The sequence below is a fragment of the Pseudophryne corroboree genome, chromosome 4 (genome assembly GCF_028390025.1).
Source record: "Pseudophryne corroboree isolate aPseCor3 chromosome 4, aPseCor3.hap2, whole genome shotgun sequence".
Taxonomy (NCBI): domain Eukaryota; kingdom Metazoa; phylum Chordata; class Amphibia; order Anura; family Myobatrachidae; genus Pseudophryne; species Pseudophryne corroboree.
The window spans coordinates 246316796-246337362 of NC_086447.1; the positions used below are offsets into that span (position 1 = coordinate 246316796).

General features: G+C 41.8%; 1 protein-coding gene across 2 annotated transcripts in view; it reads left to right on the plus strand.

Moving 5' to 3' along the window:
- Positions 1–9914: 9914 nt before the first annotated feature.
- Positions 9915–20567, plus strand: part of LOC134909287 (guanylate cyclase soluble subunit beta-2-like) — a 186545-nt gene continuing 175892 nt past the window's right edge. For both annotated transcript variants that reach the window (XM_063916005.1, XM_063916006.1), the window contains exon 1: positions 9915–10756. In XM_063916005.1, coding sequence (XP_063772075.1) covers positions 10754–10756 — 3 coding nt within the window. In that variant the 5' untranslated portion in view covers positions 9915–10753. The remainder of the gene's footprint in view (positions 10757–20567) is intronic.

A 20567-nucleotide genomic window follows, 5' to 3' on the forward strand; every position in this document is an offset into this window, starting at 1 on the left:
TGCTAATAAATCTGTTGTGACTAGGCACAGAAAACTATTTATGATAACGGTGGCTACATCTGGTATGTGTGTCATTATGTGACAGTATAAGAGCATTAATAATGTACGGCATATGTGTAACAGGGTACTACTGTATGTGTGTCATTATGTGTATAGGGGCACTAATAATGTGCAGCAAATGTGTAGGGGGCACTATGTGTGTCATTATGTGTATAAAGGCATTAATAAAGGTTGTCATAATATGTAAGGCGCATTATTTTTATAAGGACATTAATAATGTGTCTCATATGTGTAAGGTGCATTACTGTGTGGTATTATGTGTATAAATGCATTACTAATGTCTAGCATTATGTGTATAAATTGCTCTATTATGTGGCATTGCGTATAGAAAGGGCACTACTGTGTCATCTAATGTGAATAAAGAACAATATGGTGTGGTGTAATGTGAATAAGGAGCAATTCAGTGTGATGTAATGTGAAGAAGGGGCTCTACTGTGATGAGTAACATTTATAAGGTCAAGTGATACTACTGTGGGATGTAATATGAATTATGGACACTATCGCATGATCAAATGTGAATAAAGTTGCACTAATGTGTGGCGTAATTGGAATTGGGGTTACTATTGTGTGGCCATGCCCCTTGCCAGCAAAAACACACCCCTTTTTGGGCTATGCGCCAAATGTGCGAACTGTTCCTATTTAAAATATAAGGGGTACAAACACCAAAATAAGGACTGCTATGGGTGAGGGGTGATGGTGCTGGGAAAGAGGTGCAAGTACAGAGGCAGAACCAGTGGTGGTGCTAGGGGGCACCAGCCAAAATCTTGCTTAGGGCATCATATTGATTAGGGCCGGCTCTGGCAAAAAGGATGGAAAAAGATGACCAATTGGCATTGCTACCCAGTGGGTTGTTTGTAATGAGGAAGAGCTATGGCATGAGCACACATTGATATTAATTATTACAATGTTCTCTCATCCTTATTCTTGCACAAAATTCCTCCATCATCCATTGCATATGGTTCTGCTCCAACCGAGAGTGCTACCATGAACACAATGGCCAGTGCCATCGTAACAGCATGTAGACCCGGGGCGAAGCAATACACTGGGGCCCCTACACATCCATTCATAGGAATACATTTAAAAAAAATAACTGCATCGTCTTTCTACATCAGACATGTCAAACTCGCGGGCCGCATGCAACCCCTAATGCCCAATTTTGCAGCCCGCGGGCTATACGCCGAACACCTAAGGCGGCCTTTTGTTATTTCAGATCAGGAGTCAGTTCGTCAGCCAATCAGAGCTCATGGACCAGCAGTAGCGGCTCTTGATTGGCTGCCGGACCACAAGCTTTGATTGGCTCACAAACCGGTGCCTGATTTCACTTACTCGCCGCCAGAGACCCTCAGACAGCAGCCACAGTGGAGGGGGTGGCGGCAGCGCGAGCAGAGCTGTGAAAACTGCGGTGAGCGCACTGCTGGGGGCACATGTGTATCCTTCGCTGTGGGGGCATATTTGTTATTTGGCACGAAGGGGCATATGTGTTATCTGGCACCGTGGGGGGATATGTGTTATCTGGCACTGTGGGGGAAATTACGTGTATCTGGCACTGCCAGTGATGATATATGAGGGGGAATAACAGCTCTTGGCACACACTGAAATATGGTAGTAGTATTATTATTATATAAGGAAGAGGGGACCACACAGTTATATATGATGGGGAATAACAGCTCCTGGCACAGACTGATATATGGTATTGTTGTTGTTATTATTATTATTATTATTATATAGGGGAGAGGGGGCCGAACAGTTACTGTATATATGAGGGGGAATAACACAACTGTCAGCTCACACTGATACGTGGTATTGATATTATTATATAGAGGAGATGCGTCCTTGAAAAGCAGGAGGAATCATCTGCAATGCAGATTCTGCATTCAGCATGGATGAGGAATTGATAGCTGTCAAGAAGGAAGGTAAATTATAGGGGACTGACACAGAAGTTGGAGGTATGTAGAACGTTTGCATGTGAAATTATTTCCATGTTCAGAAGTACCTACCAGTGTGAGCAATTATTCTCATTAATGAAAGGAAATACGTCTCCTGCTAGGTCCAGATTGACAGACTTTCATCTTGGTTCAGTTTTAAAAGTTATCACATCCAATAAGATTTCTCCTGAAATTGGAATGTTGGTGACAGCAAAGAGATGTTAAGTATCATGAAGAAAACATTAAAGTAAATGTTTTCTTCATGATACTTGACATCTCTTTGATTGTACTTTATTGTTGGTTTTTCTAATAAACCTTTGAAAATTACATATAAGACTCTTTTTCTTGTGGCCCACACAAGACTTAGACCTTGATTATTTGGCTCAGTTGGGATTTTGAGTTTGACATGCCTGTTCTACATGTTTCTATACTGTGAATGCCTATCAGCACTCTGATTGGTGGATAGCTACATGCATCCACCAATCAGCATGCTGACAGCTTTCCACTGTCTGGCTGCAGGCTGGGAGACAAGTAGAGAATGCTGAGCTCTGATTGGTTGATAGCTCTAGCCACCCATTAGTCAGCGTGCTGAGAGACATTCACTGTCTGGCTGCAGGCTGGAAGGCAGGCAGATAATGCAGTGTGGCCACTTTGATTGTGTGTAATATACAATTGGAGCTGACAGGCAGCATTCTCTACCTGCCTTCCAAGAAGCTCAGGAGGCACCACCTTTGGGAGCAAATGCCCCCACCCAAGGCTCAGCCAGCCTCTACTCGAAGGCACCGAGAATTGTGTACCTATATCTTAAGATGGCCATTAGCGTCCTCTTACACAAGGTATTTCCAAATGCTACATTAAGCCTATACCATTTGTCTATAGATTTTCAGGGGAGAATTGAATAATCTTTATTATGTTGACGCCATAATGTCATTGTGGTCTGAATGTCGACATTCAGGATGTTGACATTTTCACAATGTAAAATAATAATCCTGTTCATTAAGTTGACATTATGGGCAGGATTCAAATTAATTTGTGGCTGGCAGCCACAAGATGGCACCCAATGTAGTTCCATTCAGGCGCGATCGGCTGCCAGCATCTACATTTCAGCTCGCACCTGCCATGGGTGGCGAGCTGAAATGTGTGAAAACTGATCCATTTGGGCAACCAAACGACACTTTTCCCAGTCGCGCCCATTAGTTTAGTCAGTTTAGCTGCTTTACACGGCTAAACCCGACACTAATGGACATGATCAGCGCGATAGGAGCTCGGGGGCGATAACAATTGAATTCCCTCCTATGAATGTTGATAATCATAATATCAACACTTCTATTTTAGCCTAACCCTGGGGAAGATGTAACGTGGAGAAGTGATGGAGCAGTGATAAGTGCAAGGTGATAATGCACCAGCCAATCATTATGGGTTTGAAAAATGACAGGAGCTGACTGGCTGGTGCATTATCACCTTGCACTTTATCACTTCTCCAGGCTTAATACATCTGCCCAGGCCCGGCGCTACCTGCTCAGCAAAGGGTTGCAAAGCAGGTAGGCACCAGGCTGGGGAGGCGATCTCCCTGCTCTGCATTCCCGCTGCTGTGCCTGAGCCCCCTGTTGTTGCTGCCGGCTGCTGTGCCTGTCACACTGACAAGTAGCGGCACCAGCAGCTTGAAGCTCCCCTAACCCCCCTGAGAGCATCAGGTCATCTTCAGTTTCTGTGTCACAGTCCACTGTCCAGCCTGAAAAGGGGGCGGAGCTACACAACGCTGAAGCGGCAGAGCTACATGGCGCAGAGGGGTGGAGCTACATGGGACCAGTCTGCAGAGGAGGACAGAAACTGCTACAGATACTGCCAGCCAGATGGTAAATTGAGGGAGAGTGAGTGAAAAGTGTGTGTATCTCTTTGTATGTGTCTGTGTATCTACAGTATGTGTGTATCTATTTATATGTATGTATGTATGTATGTATCTATCTATCTATCTGTGTGTATCTACAGTATATGTGTGTGTATCTGTGAATATCTACAGTATGTGTGTGTATCTGTATGTGTGTGTGTGGGGGGGGGGGCATAATGTGTATAAGTGGCACTTCTGTGGGCATTATATGTAACCGGCACTGCTACAGGGAGCATTATGTGTATGAGCGGCGCCACTACTAGGGACATTATGTGTATAAGCAGCGCTACTACAGCAGGTATTACGTGTTTAAGCTGCGCTACTACAGCAGGTATTATGTGTATATGCGGCACCACTACAGAGGGTGTTATGTGTTTAAGCGACACCAGTACGGATGGTGTAATGGTTAGCATTACTGGCTCACATCACTGAGGTCATGGGTTCGATTCCCACCATGGCCCAACTGTGTGGAGTTTGTATCTTCTCCCCGTACTTGCGTGGGTTTCCTCCGGGTACTCCGGTTTCCTCCCACAATCCAAAAATATACTGGTAGGTTAATTGGATCCCAACAAAAAATTAACCCTAGCGTGAATGTGTGTGCGTGAACATGTGGCAGGGAATATAGATTGTAAGCTCCACTGGGGCAGGGACTGATGTGAATGGCCAAAATATTCTCTGGAAAGCGCTGCGGAATATGTGAGCGCTATATAAATAACTGTTAATAAATAAATAAATAAATTACAGGGGGTATTATGTGTATAAGCAGCACTACTATTAGGGCCATTATGTATATAAACAGTACTACTATGTGCGGGGTAATGTGAATAAGATTGTGCTACTGTGTGGCATAATTTGAAATGGGTGTACTATTGTATGGCCACACCCCTTCCTTGTGAGGCCACACCCCTGTTTTGACGCGCACTGTTCCTTTGTGAAATATGGGAGGGCGCAAAATTATAGTTTGTAGGGGGGGGGGAGCACCGAACACTTTAGCGCCAGACCTGCATCTGCCTCCGTATACCTAATTTCATGTGTTGACATTCTGACTATATCCCCTTTGAGGCCTACTGTCACTTTTTTCTAACCAAAGTACTTTATATTCTGTATTATTATCATATACTATGAAGAATAAATTATTTGTATGCTTTTGACATTTTATAATTACATGAGAGGTTTGTAAAAGTGGAGCAGTTTGGGATTCAGCCCTCGCAAGTAAGTACTGCAAACATGTCCTCTAACATGTCACCTAAACTCCATTACTAAATGTTCAGCTCCTGAACTCTACATTTACTATTGCAGTTACCTACACTGAATTCATTAATTTATGTAAAAAACAAAACAAAAAAAAAAAACAACATTATGCAAATGAATTCTGCACAGATGACTGCAACGCGAACTCAAATGAGAATTTGGATGCAGAACATTTTATTTTGAGTAGAATGAGTGTAAGGTCTGCTGTAGTATCTACCAACAATTCCCATTTCTGCTGTGCTTGGGTAGGTAGGGTGACAAGACGATTTATTTATTTATTTATGTTTTAGTATAATGTTGGCATATGTAACTACAGAATACATCATGGAAGCACGTCTCCTATGTTTGGTTTAGTAGCACAATACAATAAACCTGTTTCTTCACATTAATTAGAAAAAAAGGTAAATGTAAAATCATTTAGACAGAATAAAATATAAAGACCAAACATTATTCCCAGTAACATTGGACCATCATTACTGTAAAACAACCTTTGGCAAGATTAATGAACAAAAACAAAATTTTAAAACCCACTGCGGTGTATTACAGAATTGGGAAAGTCGGACATAACAGTATGAATGACTAAATTGATACGCAGTTTAATATCTGCATTTTTATTGTTTGTTTGAGGGGAATCTTGTTCATAGCTTATCTGTAAAGTATTACGACAAATGTTCCAATTACTCCAGGGCATTACAGCAGTAACCCTTTGCCTCACTGCGAAATTCTCTGCTTACAGTCTTCCTCAGTGACTGATTTTGGCTCAGGAAACTGCAAAAACAAAATAAGAAAGCTCTGGTCTAGACCTTTTTATATCAGATGGAAGGGCCTATGGGGGTGATTCAGAGTTGATCGTAGATGTGCAAAAAATAGCACATCTACGATTATAATCTCTGACATGCGGTGGGACGCCCAGCACAGTGCTAGTCCGCTCCTCATGCCACCCCCCCCCGCAGATGTGTGAAAGCGCTTTCACACCTGTCGAGTAGCTTCCTGCCTGCACAGCCTAGCTGTGAAGGCAGGTGGCTACCCACCATGTTTAGGGTTGCAGTGGCTGCGTGTGACCGTCGCGGCCCGCCTAGCAAATGGTCCGGACATGCCTGTGCTGTCCTGGCTGCGCCCCCTAACGCCACCGCAACGACGCCGACACGCCCCCTCCCAGCCCGCGACCACCTCCGCTTGCCAGTCAGGCAGAGGCAAACGCACAAGTGAGATGCCGTCACATCTCACCATGTGCGCACGCACAGACTGCGAATGCTGCCGCTGCGGTGTTCCAGTCTGAATTAGGCCCTATGCTGGAGCGATGGCACTCCTTATAAAACCTGCATAATATTCATGAATATAAAGATTTTAGGCTTAATACCGCAGTGCTACAGCTTCTATTAGTTTCTTTTTTAAGCTTTAGCCCATAGGTGGCATCTGGTCATTTCACAATAATTTAGATAAAGGGAACTAGTTACCTATCTGATGTACAATCTCCTAATCTGTCTGCGTCTAGTGTCCAGTACAAAATATACATAATATAGTATTATATTATATTATTTAGGACTATATACTGGAACATGTGAGCTACAGCACAGACACAGCATGAGGCCCTGTCACATTGCAAGACCCAATTCCTTATTCATATTGTGAGATACATAACAGTAACACACCTTTGTTTAACCATGTTGACCTGTTATTAAACATTCTTTTTTTTTTTGTCAGATCCATTTTATCTCACTTGCCCAAAGAACAACCCCAAAGGAAGATGTAGACTAGTGAGAGTGCCACAGGCAATAAGTAACATGACTGACAGAGATTCATCTTGAATAAAGAATGCTGACCATATTCACAGACACCACAGTAGTAAAGTTAAATTCTTATTGTAGGGGTACTTTAAACATAATGTAGATTAATATCCAGCAGACTAGTCATGGTATTTCACACTCTTACTCATAAAAGCTAGTTTCTAACATGGGTAGTTCAACTTTTAAAATGTTTTATGGAATTTAAGAGCAGATTTATTTTAATGTCTAATAAAAAAAAAAAGATCACAAAGTTCTGCTACATAAAACTTTAATGCCATCTATTCAGAACAAATTCACACAGTTTTAATCACTTTGGGCCGGATTTTGAGTTGGGAGTAAAGCAAAAAAGAGTAAAGGGGGGTATACACGGGAGAGATGTGTGCTGAGCGAACCGTGCAGCACACATCTCTCCAGCCGCTCAGCACAGCGCGATGCGGAGGGAGGACGGGGGCCACTCATTTCACCCAGCGGGTGAAATGAGCGACGTGCTAGATTGGCCTGCATGCAGGCTCAATCTAGCACCGGTGATAGCGATGTGCGGGGCCGCGCATCGCTATCGCTGAAGGGGCTACACACGAGTGATCTGTGCTTAAAATCTAAGCAATCTAGTCAGATTGCTTAGATTTTAAGCATGGATCTCTCTGTGAGTACACCCCTTAAGTAACTGTGCCCCTTGGCAAAACCATGTTGCACTGTAGGTGAGGGAGATGTAAACTGTGCAGAGAGATGATGATCTGGGGGATGGGGGGGTCAAAACTTAAATTTTACTTGCAATGTAAAAACAAAGCTGTCCTTCATTTGTGGGCTACATGCAAAAGCAGCCAGTATTTATCCTGAATGTACACAATAAATAAAACAAAAATGTATTTGCACACCTCTGCGTTGCAAGATAGTTTGTCCAGGTGCCCAGTCACTTGCTATTTTTTGCTTTTGTTCCCACCACAGAATCCGGCCCTTTGTCTGTAATAAGGTAAGTTCTGTTGTTGTTGTTTTGTTTTGTTTTTTTTCATTTATTTTTGCAAAGAAAAAATATACTAAAGAAATGCAATTATACAAAAAAGTCAGTTCATCTAAAGATAATATAAAATAATATCTCCTCTGGAATAAGCAGAGCTGTTTCCCACACCATATAATCAATTGAATGCTGAACATGAACAGTGGGGAATACTATTCCAGAACCAATATTCCTATTTTGCAGTGCAATTATATGGCTTTTATACTTACCTTGACTTGTTTAAGCACTCAATCTATATTGTGATTCTATCTGTTGATTTGTACAGTGCCCTCCTGTATAAAGCAATTTGATATTCCGCCTGCATGACAGCAGTTGCTGAGTTGTTTACCCATAAAGGATTGATATTTTGCGGATTTCTAGATAAAACCAGTTTTGGACTTTTATTTATTACTAGTGTTGGCTTTGTAACCTAATTCTGTGGGTAACTATAGCTCATTAACATAAGTTTATTAAAGTCACTAAATATTTGTATTGCACATGTTTATAAAGTTGTGACTGGTCATCGTCCACACAAAGATGATGTCATGTTTGGTACATGGATGTATTAGTGCGAAAAACATGAGATTCAAGTCTTTCAACCAGTTACTGTACCTAGCACCGTAAAACCACTAATGTCACAGATTTTCTAAGTGCTCAATAAAATCTACAATGTTGCCTTAGCATAATCAGTGGTGATGTGCGCAACCGCACATAGTAGCTACTCATCTTTAGGGCTTATTACGTGAAATGTGGCACTGATTATTACCACAATGCTTGTCTAGCATATATCCACCATATATAGTGCCTACAACAACACAAGGTTTCCTGCACACCTCTATGGATGCGATGGGCCCTTCCAGACTGGGACATCATGGACTTTGGAGAGAATCCATTAGCCTCAGGGTTTGCTACGTGGGGAAAAGCTCTGTGTTTCATGCCCGGAGCTATTAATTTAAACAGCCTTTTCCTTGTGCAGTAAACCCTGGGTTAATGCGCACTAACCCACTGATTCTGCGTAAAATGCGGACTCAATGGGTTACCCCAGACGTTACACCCCAGAAGGTCTGAGTCTTGAGTGACTGTTGGTGAAAGAGCGCCATATAAATTAAATTATTATTATTATTTTATAGCAGACTTTTCCTCGCCACTCCCGAAGTTGCAAGGAAAGCTCCTCCTCTGTGGCTTAATGCGCCTATGCTGATTGCTCAGAGCTGGTAACTAATCAGCTAATTGGATTCTCCCCATTATGTTTAACTAAATTATTCAATATTATCATGATTAGTAGCCTCCAAGTAGCTTTACACTTCTTACTGTAATACAAATGGGATACGGTCGTTAGGTCGACACAGCTTAGGTCGACAGTCATTAGGTTGATCACTGAATGTTGACATACATTAGGTCGACATGGACAATAGGTCGACGTGTATTAGGTCGACAGGTCAAAAGGTCGACATGAGGTTTTAATTTTATTTTTTTCATTTTTTGGACTTTTTCATACTTGACGATCCACGTGGACTACAATTGGGAATGGTAACCTGTGCAGAGCACAGCGGTAGCGGAATGAAGCACCTTGCCCAAAGCTACTGTTAGTATGACATATAAACACAATATTCAAATAAAATAATTCTTATAATTTGTCTTATTATTATTATTATTATTATTATTATTATTATTATATAATTTATAACCCCTTGTAATGGTTTTGCAAACCAAATGGTTAACAATAAAGGGTATACTGTATTAGTGCTTCATCCAATGTGCTCCCTGTACACAGTTTCACAAACAGGCTCCATATGGGTCTCCAACCCGTATGTCATATAATAAAAGGGCATGTTGGCAGTTATAGTTCGACAACAGCTGAGGAGCCACACGTTGCCTAAATGCTGCCATGATTACTCAATAGCACAGCTTGGCAATGTATCCGATAAACCAGAACACTGCTGCACAAAATAAGTCGTAGCAGGGTTTTGGATGATATTTTTTCATGCCACTTTGTAATAATAGCATTAGACAGCAAGCACTTCAATATGCAGCACTGTTTAAAGCTATAGGCTTTGGTATGTATCATAATCACAACGCATTGACTGCTAGCGTTCTTAGCGTTCTTAGGAATACATTATTATTAGTGCCTATGATTACAATTGCCAATGAAAGGAGACTCAGCAGAAGAATACATTATCCTTGTGTCGAAAGCTCTCCAGCAGACTGTGACTTGCATAACTGGCTTGGGATTGAATCGGGACCATAGCCGTGAAGGGGATATATCATCCTCGCAGAGACACTGGATGGGGGTGCTCCTATAGCATGCAGACTGGTGCAGACTCCCAGTAAAGCACTGATTTCAGCACCACGAGCTGTGGACAGCAGCCGCGACACTGACTGCGGAGCCTTGGATTAATACACTTGCATTGTGTTTTCCTAAGCTGTACCCAACATGAGATCACATACATCACATAACACCTGAAGCTGGATACCCACCGTCATGCACTGTGAATGTTTGGCACCATTGGATATATTTACCAATGTCCCTAAATGAGCAATGGGATATTACAAGATTGTGGAAGTTTAGACAAAGCATTGCATTCACAAATACGCAGGATGCTCATTGTGCTTTCTGCAAGGAGATGCTAAACCTTGTTTTTACTACATAGCCCTGGATTGTTACACCAAGCACACTCAATGTGCAATACTGTTTGGCGTGCCTTTAAGGACTTTTCAATGGGTATTCCATACAACTGCTAGTAACTTTATGGCAAGTAGAAGCCTAACGTTTATGCAATACGAATAATCTTTTTTTTTTTAATTGTGAATTGCAGTGGGAGAGACCGCAGGGAAGCAGACCACTAAAATGGTAAGTCTGAAAAAGGCATTACACATGTTTTTGTATAGGATGTAAAATGTACAAAGGCTCCTTTACACTCGGTAAATAAATACGTTTGGAGCAACGTGTATTATACGTGGTATGTTCCTGTTTATATCACTATCAATAAACTACTAACAAAATATCAGTAATTTTCTATGTGCAGACAAATGGTATGATGCTTATTGTAGTTTCTCTTAGCGATCACTAGCCATTCCCATATTACCTTTAGAGGAATACTGTATATGAATCATTTAAACATGAACTAAAAGTAACAAGTCAGAACTGTAGGTGTTTATTTGCAGTATTTTACCAAAATATACACATTAAACTGGTGTTTTCACCTCCTTGTCCAGATGACCTACTGTATGTGAAAGATAATTTACATAATATAGTTACTGTATAAAGCGAGTAACATAAATTTAAGGAAATGCCAGTGCTTGTAGATGTTTATTCTACTCAGATTTTGAAACACTACCTCCATGGAATATATCTTGCCAGTATGAGTCCATACATAATATCCATCATTAGTCAGATACACTCTCTGTAGGAGTGTATCTAACAAACTAACAGTCCCTGAATTTGCGCACATTGTAAAACACAGTGCTGCATACTGGCCCCACTTCAGAGGCATATGTAGATGTGAAAATATATTTGTGTCATTATTTTACTGATATAAACTGGAAGAGGTACATCTATATTCAGGACTATATATAATGCCCACCCTCTGCAGATTTAGTTATTCAACACACAGACAAACACTTACTTGAAAACACCAACCTTCATATCTTACATCACAGGTTCTCAAACTCTGTCCTCAGGATCCAAAACAATTAATGTTTTCCAGGTCTTCTGACAGAATCACAAATGAAATAATTAGCTCCACCTGTGGATCTTGTAAAAAGTGCCAATGCGTGATGAATACAACTGTGCACCTGTTAGGTGACCTGGAAAAAGAAGAACTGTTTGGAGTCCAGAGGAACGAGTTTGAGAACCACTGTGCTAAGCTGGCCGTACACCTATAGATGTATTGTTCAATCTGGCTGATTGGAATGGAAATCTGGTAATGTATGGGTACAAATGACAATGGACCATTTGTTCCCAAACACTGAAAAGAAGACAAAAATGGTCAATCAGACAAATTAGTTAAATCCATTTGATTTAACCAATTTTTCTGAACGACCCTTTTTCTCAGTTTTCCGGCATTCCGGAGCAAATGGTCAATTGTCCTATGCTTCCATTCATTACCAGATATTTGTTCCAACCAGCCAGATTGGACAATAAATCTTCAGGTGTATGGCCAGCTTTATATGATCATCATTTCTTTGTACAAGTTTCATGGTTAAATTGAATAGTGTTATAGGCCCTACACATTAGGCGATATAACTGAACAATGTGTACATTCTCGTTCATTAATGAACGAGAACTCATTCATATCGGGCAGTGTGTAGGCACCAACGATGAACTATGCGCAGCCCCGCGCTCATTCATCGTTGGTGCCGGGTCACTTATGCATGCAAGCCAATATGGACAATCTCGTCCATATTAACTTGCACTGCAATGGAGCCGGATCACCTTCCCCACGCCGCTGGGTTGCCTGCCTGCCGTATTGGCCGTCGGGCAGCTCAGCGGCGGGTCTCTGAATGTGTAGGGCCTATAACTGTCATACAGTATTAAAATAATGATCATTGCGAAAGTACAAAGCTAAAATATGGTACCCACTGTACTATTGCAATGTCCGGCTGTATACATTAGGAATACATACTATTTTCCGGCAGCCGGAATGAAGGCTGTCAAGATACTGATAGCAGCATCCTGGCCGCCAGTATGCAGGCAGCGGGGCAAGCGTTATAAAGCCCCTTGCCATGTGGACACCCACAGAGGGAGAAAAACAAGGTGGCTCTGGTATTCCGGGGGCAGCATTTCACTGCCTGTCGAGATTCCTGTGCCGGCTTTGTGACCACCAGGATCCCGACAGGCAATCTTGTGATTGCCTCCCATACATTACCACATATTACGTTAGGCCTGGCATGTCCAACCTGCGGCTCTCCAGCTGTTGAGAAACTGCACATCCCAGCATGCCCTGACACAGCTTTAGCATTCTCTGACAGCAAAACTGTGTCAGGGCATGCTGGGATATGTAGTTTCACAACAGCTCAAGGGCCACAGGTTGGACATGCCTGCGTTAGGCAATCTTCATATTTTCTCCAGTACACCTTGTAAAAATAAGGCATGGAGTATCATCACCCAATCATTACAACCATCTTAAAAGCACTTATATGGAGGCCCTAAACAAAAAGCAAAAAAAAAAAAAGCAATCATCCTCAAGTTGTAGTAGTAACATCCATGTGATATTATAGTGCTGCTGTAAAGAAATTCAAACAATAACTTTATACAGGTTGAGTATCCCATATCCAAATATTCCGAAATACGGAATATTCCGAAATACAGACTTTTTTGAGTGAGAGTGAGATAGTGAAACCTTTGTTTTTTGATGGCTCAATGTATACAAACTTTGTTTAATACACAAAGTTATTACTAATATTGTATTAAATGACCTTCAGGCTGTGTATATAAGGTGTATATGAAACATAAATGAATTGTGTGAATGTAGACACACTTTGTTTAATGCACAAAGTTATAAAAAAATATTGGCTAAAATTACTTTCAGGCTGTGTGTACAAGGTGTATATGTAACATAAATACATTCTGTGCTTAGATTTAGGTCCCATCACCATGATATCTCATTATGGTATCTAATTATTCCAAAATACGGAAAAATCCGATATCCAAAATACCTCTGGTCCCAAGCATTTTGGATAAAGGATACTCAACCTGTATTAAAGTAAACAGAATGAGAATGACTGGGGCTTCATGTTTAACATACAGGCATACAGTATTTGGCATAGCTACCATACAGTAGGTGCAGGGAGTGCAGCTGTTATGGGGCCCAGAGCTGAGAGGGGCCACCTTCTCTGTCACAGTTACATGTGTTATATACATGTTTCACCATTGGAAGATACATATTATGAACCCTTACAACTTTTACCTTGGTGCTTGCAATATATCTAGGTATGCCCCTGGATCTGTTCATTGTAATGTGGTATAAAATGAACTGGTGGACACTTCACTGTTACATAATATGAACTGGTGCACTGTAATGTAGTATAATATGAAGTGGAGGCACTATAGTGTAGTATAATATAATTATAATATAATATAATTATATAATTTAATTAACAAACAATGGGGATTTGGTATCAGGTATTATAGTAGGGGAACCCATAGGAAACAGCGACCACAATATGGTCACATTCAATATCCGTTTCCATAAACAGCCCTATACTGGCTCAACTAGGACTCTAAACTTTAGCAAAGTGAATTTTGAAAAGATGAAGGTATTTTTCAGGGATATTGAAGGTTTGTTTTTAGGAAAAAATACTACGGAGAAATGGGAGGTACTAAAATTCCTGCTAGCTAAAAATACACTCAAATTTATTCCTACGAGCAGCAAAAAAAGGAATAAAAATCATAAACCGATGTAGCTTAATAAAAAGATAAAGGTACTTATGGGCAAGAAAAGGCGAGCATTTAAAAAATGCAAATCTGACGGGGAAGCAGAGTCATTTCAGCACTATAAGGAATGTAACAAAATATGCAAAAAGGAAATAAGAGCGGCTAAAGTAGAAACTGAAAAACTAGTAGCAAAGGAAAGCAAAGCGAATCCCAAAAAATTATTTAAATACCTTAATAGCAAGAGATTAAAGAAGGAGAGTATAGGCCCTTTAAAAGACAAGTTGGGAGTCCTTCAGCAAAAATGATAATGACATAGCGGACACACTAAATTAGTTTTTTTCAACAGTATTTACTAGAGAGGACCCAATTCAGGGACTAACACATAATCCAAATAATGAGAATATCCCACTGATAGGTACTTATTTAAGCGAGGAAGTAGTCTGTGACCGATTAAAACATTTAAAGATTAATAAGTCACCAGGTCCCGATGGTATTCACCCAAGGGTTCTAATGGAGCTTCACTCTGAACTTGCAAAACCGCTATTTTTGATCTTTAAGGATTCAGTAATATCAGGTATGGTTCCCAAAGACTGGCGTATAGCGGAAGTAGTGCCTATATTCAAAAAGGGAAGTAAAGCTGAACCAGGTAATTATAGACCAGTTAGTCTTACATCTATAGTGGGGAAAGTATTGGAAAGTATTCTAAGAGATAGTATTCAGAAGTTCCTTGAAGTCAATAAGGTAATTAAAAGGAATCAACATGGGTTTATGAAGGACAGATCCTGTCAAACCAACTTACTTGGCTTTTATGAAACAGTAAGCGCAAACCTAGATCAGGGTAAAGAGGTGGATGTAATCTTTTTAGATTTTGCCAAAGCATTCGACACTGTACCACACATGAGACTTATCTACAAGCTACAAGAAACAGGGCTAGGAAGCACAATATGCACTTGGGTAAAAAACTGGTTAGATAATAGGGAGTAGCGCGTTGTGGTTAATGGATCTTTTTCAAATTGGACTGAAGTGCTAAGTGGTGTGCCGCAAGGCTCAGTATTAGGACCGCTATTGTTCAATATTTTCATTAACGACCTAACAGAAGGTCTAGAGAGCATGGTGTCAATTTTTGCAGATGATACCAAATTGTGTAAAGTTATAAATGCGGAGGGGGATGCTGAGTCGCTTCAGAATGACTTAGTTAAATTAGAAGCTTGGGCAGCGAAATGGAGAATGTGCTTCAATACAGACAAGTGTAAGGTAATGCACTGTGGTAACAAGAACAAAAATAACACCTACCTACTAAATGGGGTAAAATTAAGGGATTCTGTACTGGAAAAGGACTTAGGTGTCCTCATAGATAGCAAACTAAGCAGTAGTACCCAAAGTAGGACTGCAGCAAAGAAGGCTAATAAGATATTAGCATGCATAAAACGGGGAATTGATGCTAGGGACGAGAGTATTATACTCCCGTTATATAAATTACTTGTGAGGCCACACCTTGAATACTGTGTACAATTCTGGGCACCTTACTACAAAAAGGATATCCTGGAGCTAGAAAAGGTTCAGAGGCAGGCGACCAAACTAATTAAGGGTATGGAGACGCTGGAATACGAGGAAAGCTTGCAAGACTAGGCATGTTTACACTGGAAAAGAGGAGATTAAGAGGGGACATGATCAACATTTACAAATATATAAGGGGACAATATACAGATCTTGCGCAGGACCTGTTTTTGGTTAGATCAACACAGAGAACTCGTGGACACTCGCTCATTTTTACAGTAAGGACGATACGTGTTTGGAATTCCCTGCCTGAGGGAGTTGTAATGGCCAACTCAGTCAACACCTTTAAGAATGGGTTAGATAAATTCCTAATGGATAATGATATCCAGGGTTACGGGGCATAGTCACGCACTATGGTTATTATAAAAAAGAGGGGTAAAATATAACGGCAGTCATCAACTTCAGTCAAAATTTTATACAAAATAATCGTGCATAGGAGACCACAAATAGGTTGAACTCGATGGACAATTGTCTTTTTTCAACCTTAGATACTATGTTACTATGTTACTATAAACTGGTGGGCAGCGCTGTAATGTCACATACTGTAATATGAGCTGGGGACACTGTGGTGCTGATTCAATTGTTTTGGGCATCTAATAATCCTGTCTAAACTGAACTTTTTAAACGCCCAAACAATTGTCACAATTCAATTATGTTTGGGTGCCCATGCACATTGCACGTCACGCCCAAACAGACCGGGTTTAGCCGTCTAAAGTGGCTAAACCAGTCCAAACTCCCGTTTGGACATCCAAAGTGCTGGGTTTCAACACAGTTTTCTCGCACCTCGTTAGGCTGTGATTAAAAATGTGTCCTCCACGGCTGCTTGGCCCCAAACGGCAGAACAATTGAATTGTTGTCATTCGGTGTCCTCTAGTGGCAGCCAAAATAATGACAAATGAATCGGCCCCATATGTCATAATGTGAATTGGGATACTGTGTTGTATAATGTGTACTGGCAGCCCTACAGTTTGACATAATATGACTAGGGCACTACTGTGCTTCATAAAATAGGACACCATTTTGGGGCATAAAATGAACAAGTGCTGTGGAGAAGTGTCTCTCTAGAAACAATGGGACAGGGGGCCCTTCAAAATGTTACTATGTGGTCCGCAAAGTTATAACCAGGTCCCTGCGTACAGTACATTGAAAAGCAATTGAAAAATAATTTCAAGAAGAATGTGAAATTGACACATGCGTGCAGCTAAGAGGGCTGACATAAAATTAAGTTTGACCATAAATGAGCCCCATTGCATACATTACAGCTAAATAATGGGGAAGGGTGCACTGCAAATGTTATAGGAGACTGTGTTTTTTTGATCAAGTATTTATGTTCTGTGGGGATGTAGCCAGGAGACAGGTACCGGAATCTCCGACACCTGTCAGAATGCCAACTCCGGACTCCCGACAGCTGGAATCCCAAACGTACAGATGCCGGGGAGGGTTAAGTTTGTGCTGAAGGGGGAAGGTTAGGGTTAGACTGCGAGGGAGGGTTAGGCTGTGGGGGAGGGTTAGGGTTAAGCTGCAGGGGGGGAAAGGTTAGGGGTAGGTTGCGGTAAGGAAGGGTTAGAGGGAGAATAGGATTAGTTTACTTACACGCCCCTGTCAGGATTATGGTAGTTGGGATACCAAGGTCAGTATTCTGGCTGCTGGCATCCCATACCCAACCCGTGCTGTGAACTATATACATTTGTCATGTAAAAAGAAAAATCTGCAATGGTCACAGAAAGAGCCTGCACATATGGCCAATAAGTCTGCTCTCTTGCCCATGAAACCACTAGCATGATATGTTTTACCATAGGCATGAGAGTGCATTAAAAATATGTTGTATTCTACTAAATTGTAGCATCTTAAACTACCACCTGCATCTCTCTACCTTTTATCAGGTTCATGCAATTTGTCACGCATCCGCCGTAATGCTGCACACTTATTTGGACACAGATCCCTGTACTGCAGTACATGTCTCCTGTAACAGTACGCAGCATAATGCAGCACACATATCCTGCAATGGAGCACAAATCACCTGTAATTCATCAGACATCCTTGGGTACACAGTCACTCATGTAGCCATCACTCTGCTGGAGAGTTTTGGCCATTTTCTTGTAGCCCGCATCGTATCTCTTTGTCTCTCCTATGCTTCCTCCATGGTGATGTTGTCACTGTGTTGGGCCCACCTAGCTCAGCCTCAGGGAGATTGCTACACTCTTTAAGGCAGGGATGGGGAACCTTCAGCCCTCCAGCTGTTGTTGAACTAGACATCCCAGCATGCCCTGCAACAGTTTTAGCCTGGCCAAATAGCAAAACTGTAGCAAGGCATGCTGGTATGTGTAGTTCAACAACAGCTGGAGGGCCAAAGGTTCCCCATCCCTGTTTTAAGGAGTCAGGGAGACAGGGAGATCATCACTGCAGGTTGAGTCTCCCATATCAAAAATACTTATGACAAGACATTTTTTGGATTCCTGATTTTTCAGTACTGTACTTTGGAATTTGCACACCATAAGGAGATATCTTGGGGATGAGACACAACATGAAATGCATTTATGTTTCATATACTGTACACCACATATGGACTGAAGGCAGTTTTATACAATATTTTAATAGTTTTGTGCATCAAAAAAAGTTTGTGTACACTGAAGCACCAGAAAGCAAGGAATTCACTACCTCAGTCGCTCTGTTGGATTTCTAAATATTTTGGATATCGGATTTTTCAATATGGGAGACTCAACCTGTATTACAAAGAGTCTCACGGAGGGTTGGCAAGCATGCTGTTTAGTTGTGCACTGGACATGTGAAATCCTTTATACATTCTCATTAGAGCTAATTATCAGTCGGATGAATGCTGATGAGATACATCTCCCCCTACCCATGCATAGCTGCAATACCAGTGTGGGGAGCACTGTAACCTAATGAGAACTGGGATTTCTGTGTGGCATAATGTAAACACATTTGTGGCACTGGGAGCATTATTATTATTATTATTATTATTATTATTATACTTTTTAATAACGTTGCCATTGCCATCATATCATATTGACAGTTTTATTGGTAGTGGCCCTCACAAGTTAGATGCCAAGGAGCAACCACAAACCTTAATTGGGCCCCATGCTAACCAAGATGTGTATGCACACATCACTATGTGGACTGTATACATGGCCGTAACTAGGGGGGTGGGGGTGGCTAGGGGGGCATGTGACGTGGGCGCCTGATTGGAGAGGGCGCTGATCCCCCCTAACGCTCGCCTCCCTATGCAGCAGCGGTCGAGATGAAACTGAACATAAACTACATCTCCCAGCAGCCCATGCTGCCAGGAGCTGTAGTTTACTTTCAGTTTCATCTTTGCAGTGATCGGCAGAACAGGATTGAGGGGGCACAGGCAGGGGACGAGTTACCCCAGCCTTTCCCCACCCCCTTCTTCCCCCCACTGCCATTAATCATAGCAGTGCACTCTAAACTAAGAAGATATAGTATCTGAGGTCTGAAAAGAGGGTGGGGCAAAACGGCACTGTACTGTACACAGTGCCTTGCCAGTTGCCAGAGCAGCATGGGAGAATGGAGGGGATGTGAGCATCAGCATGGCCAAAACAGTGAGTATGACTCAGGGAAGGGCACTGTATGTGGTGTGACTTCTATATGTGTGTGTATAAATGTTTGCTTGTGTGTGACTGTATGTGAATAGGTGTGTGACTACATAGCTGTATGTGTGCTTGTATGTCACTGTATGTATATGTGTCACTATATATGTATTTATGGGTGGTATTCATGTGATGGTCACATGACCTCCACCGACATCCTGCCCCCTCACTATCCCGATGGTCGGCATGCCGACCAACAGGGACTATTTCCACTCGTGGGTGTCCACGACACCCATAAAGTGGGAATAGAACCTGTGGCGACTGCAGATCGCCACCGAGCCCACAGCGTGGCAAGCTGCACGTGCCCCTCCCCGCCGGGATCCCGGCGTCGGTATGCTGCCGGGATTCCAGCGTCAGTATGCTGACCAGCGGTCTCCTGACCGCCGGTCAGACCTACTACACTCGTATTTATACAGGTGTGTGATTATATGTATGTATGTGAGTGAATGTATGTGTGCGTGTATGTTTTTAGGTGTGTGACAATATGTATTTGTATAAGTGTGTAATTTTCGTGTATGTATCAATGTATGGGTTATTATTGTATACCCCTTTTACACCGCCAGCTAGTAACACGGGTTATTGAACGTGGATACGCATAACCCATGTTGTTGGTTGGTGTAAAAGGGCCCAGTTGGAATAATCCGGGTCGATTGACCTGGTATTCCAACTCAGGTAGCTTGCAGGGTTGAACACGGGTTCAACCCGGCAAACTGTGCTGTGCGAACTGGAGCCGGGTCGATGCAATCTGGCTCCTGTTCACAGTGTGTGTACGGGCGGCGCTTTGAGATCATGTGATGCTTGAGGGGGGGTGCCAAGTTAATGGCTTGCCCCAGATGACAAAACTCCTGGTTTCGGCCCTGATGTATATAACTAACTTGCGTTACCTTAAGCATGTAGAAATCTAACAGGGGCAGGCAATATGCCCATACAATATAGAATTGGCAGTTTCATTTCTCACACCTAGATGTAGCTGTATCTCAAGAAGTGTGTTTTACCTGGACTATCTCTTGAGAGTACTGAGCAGCCAGTGCAAATATACACAATGATAATAATGACTTTTTCCGTCACGGTCCACAGGTTATCCACAGGATAACATTGGG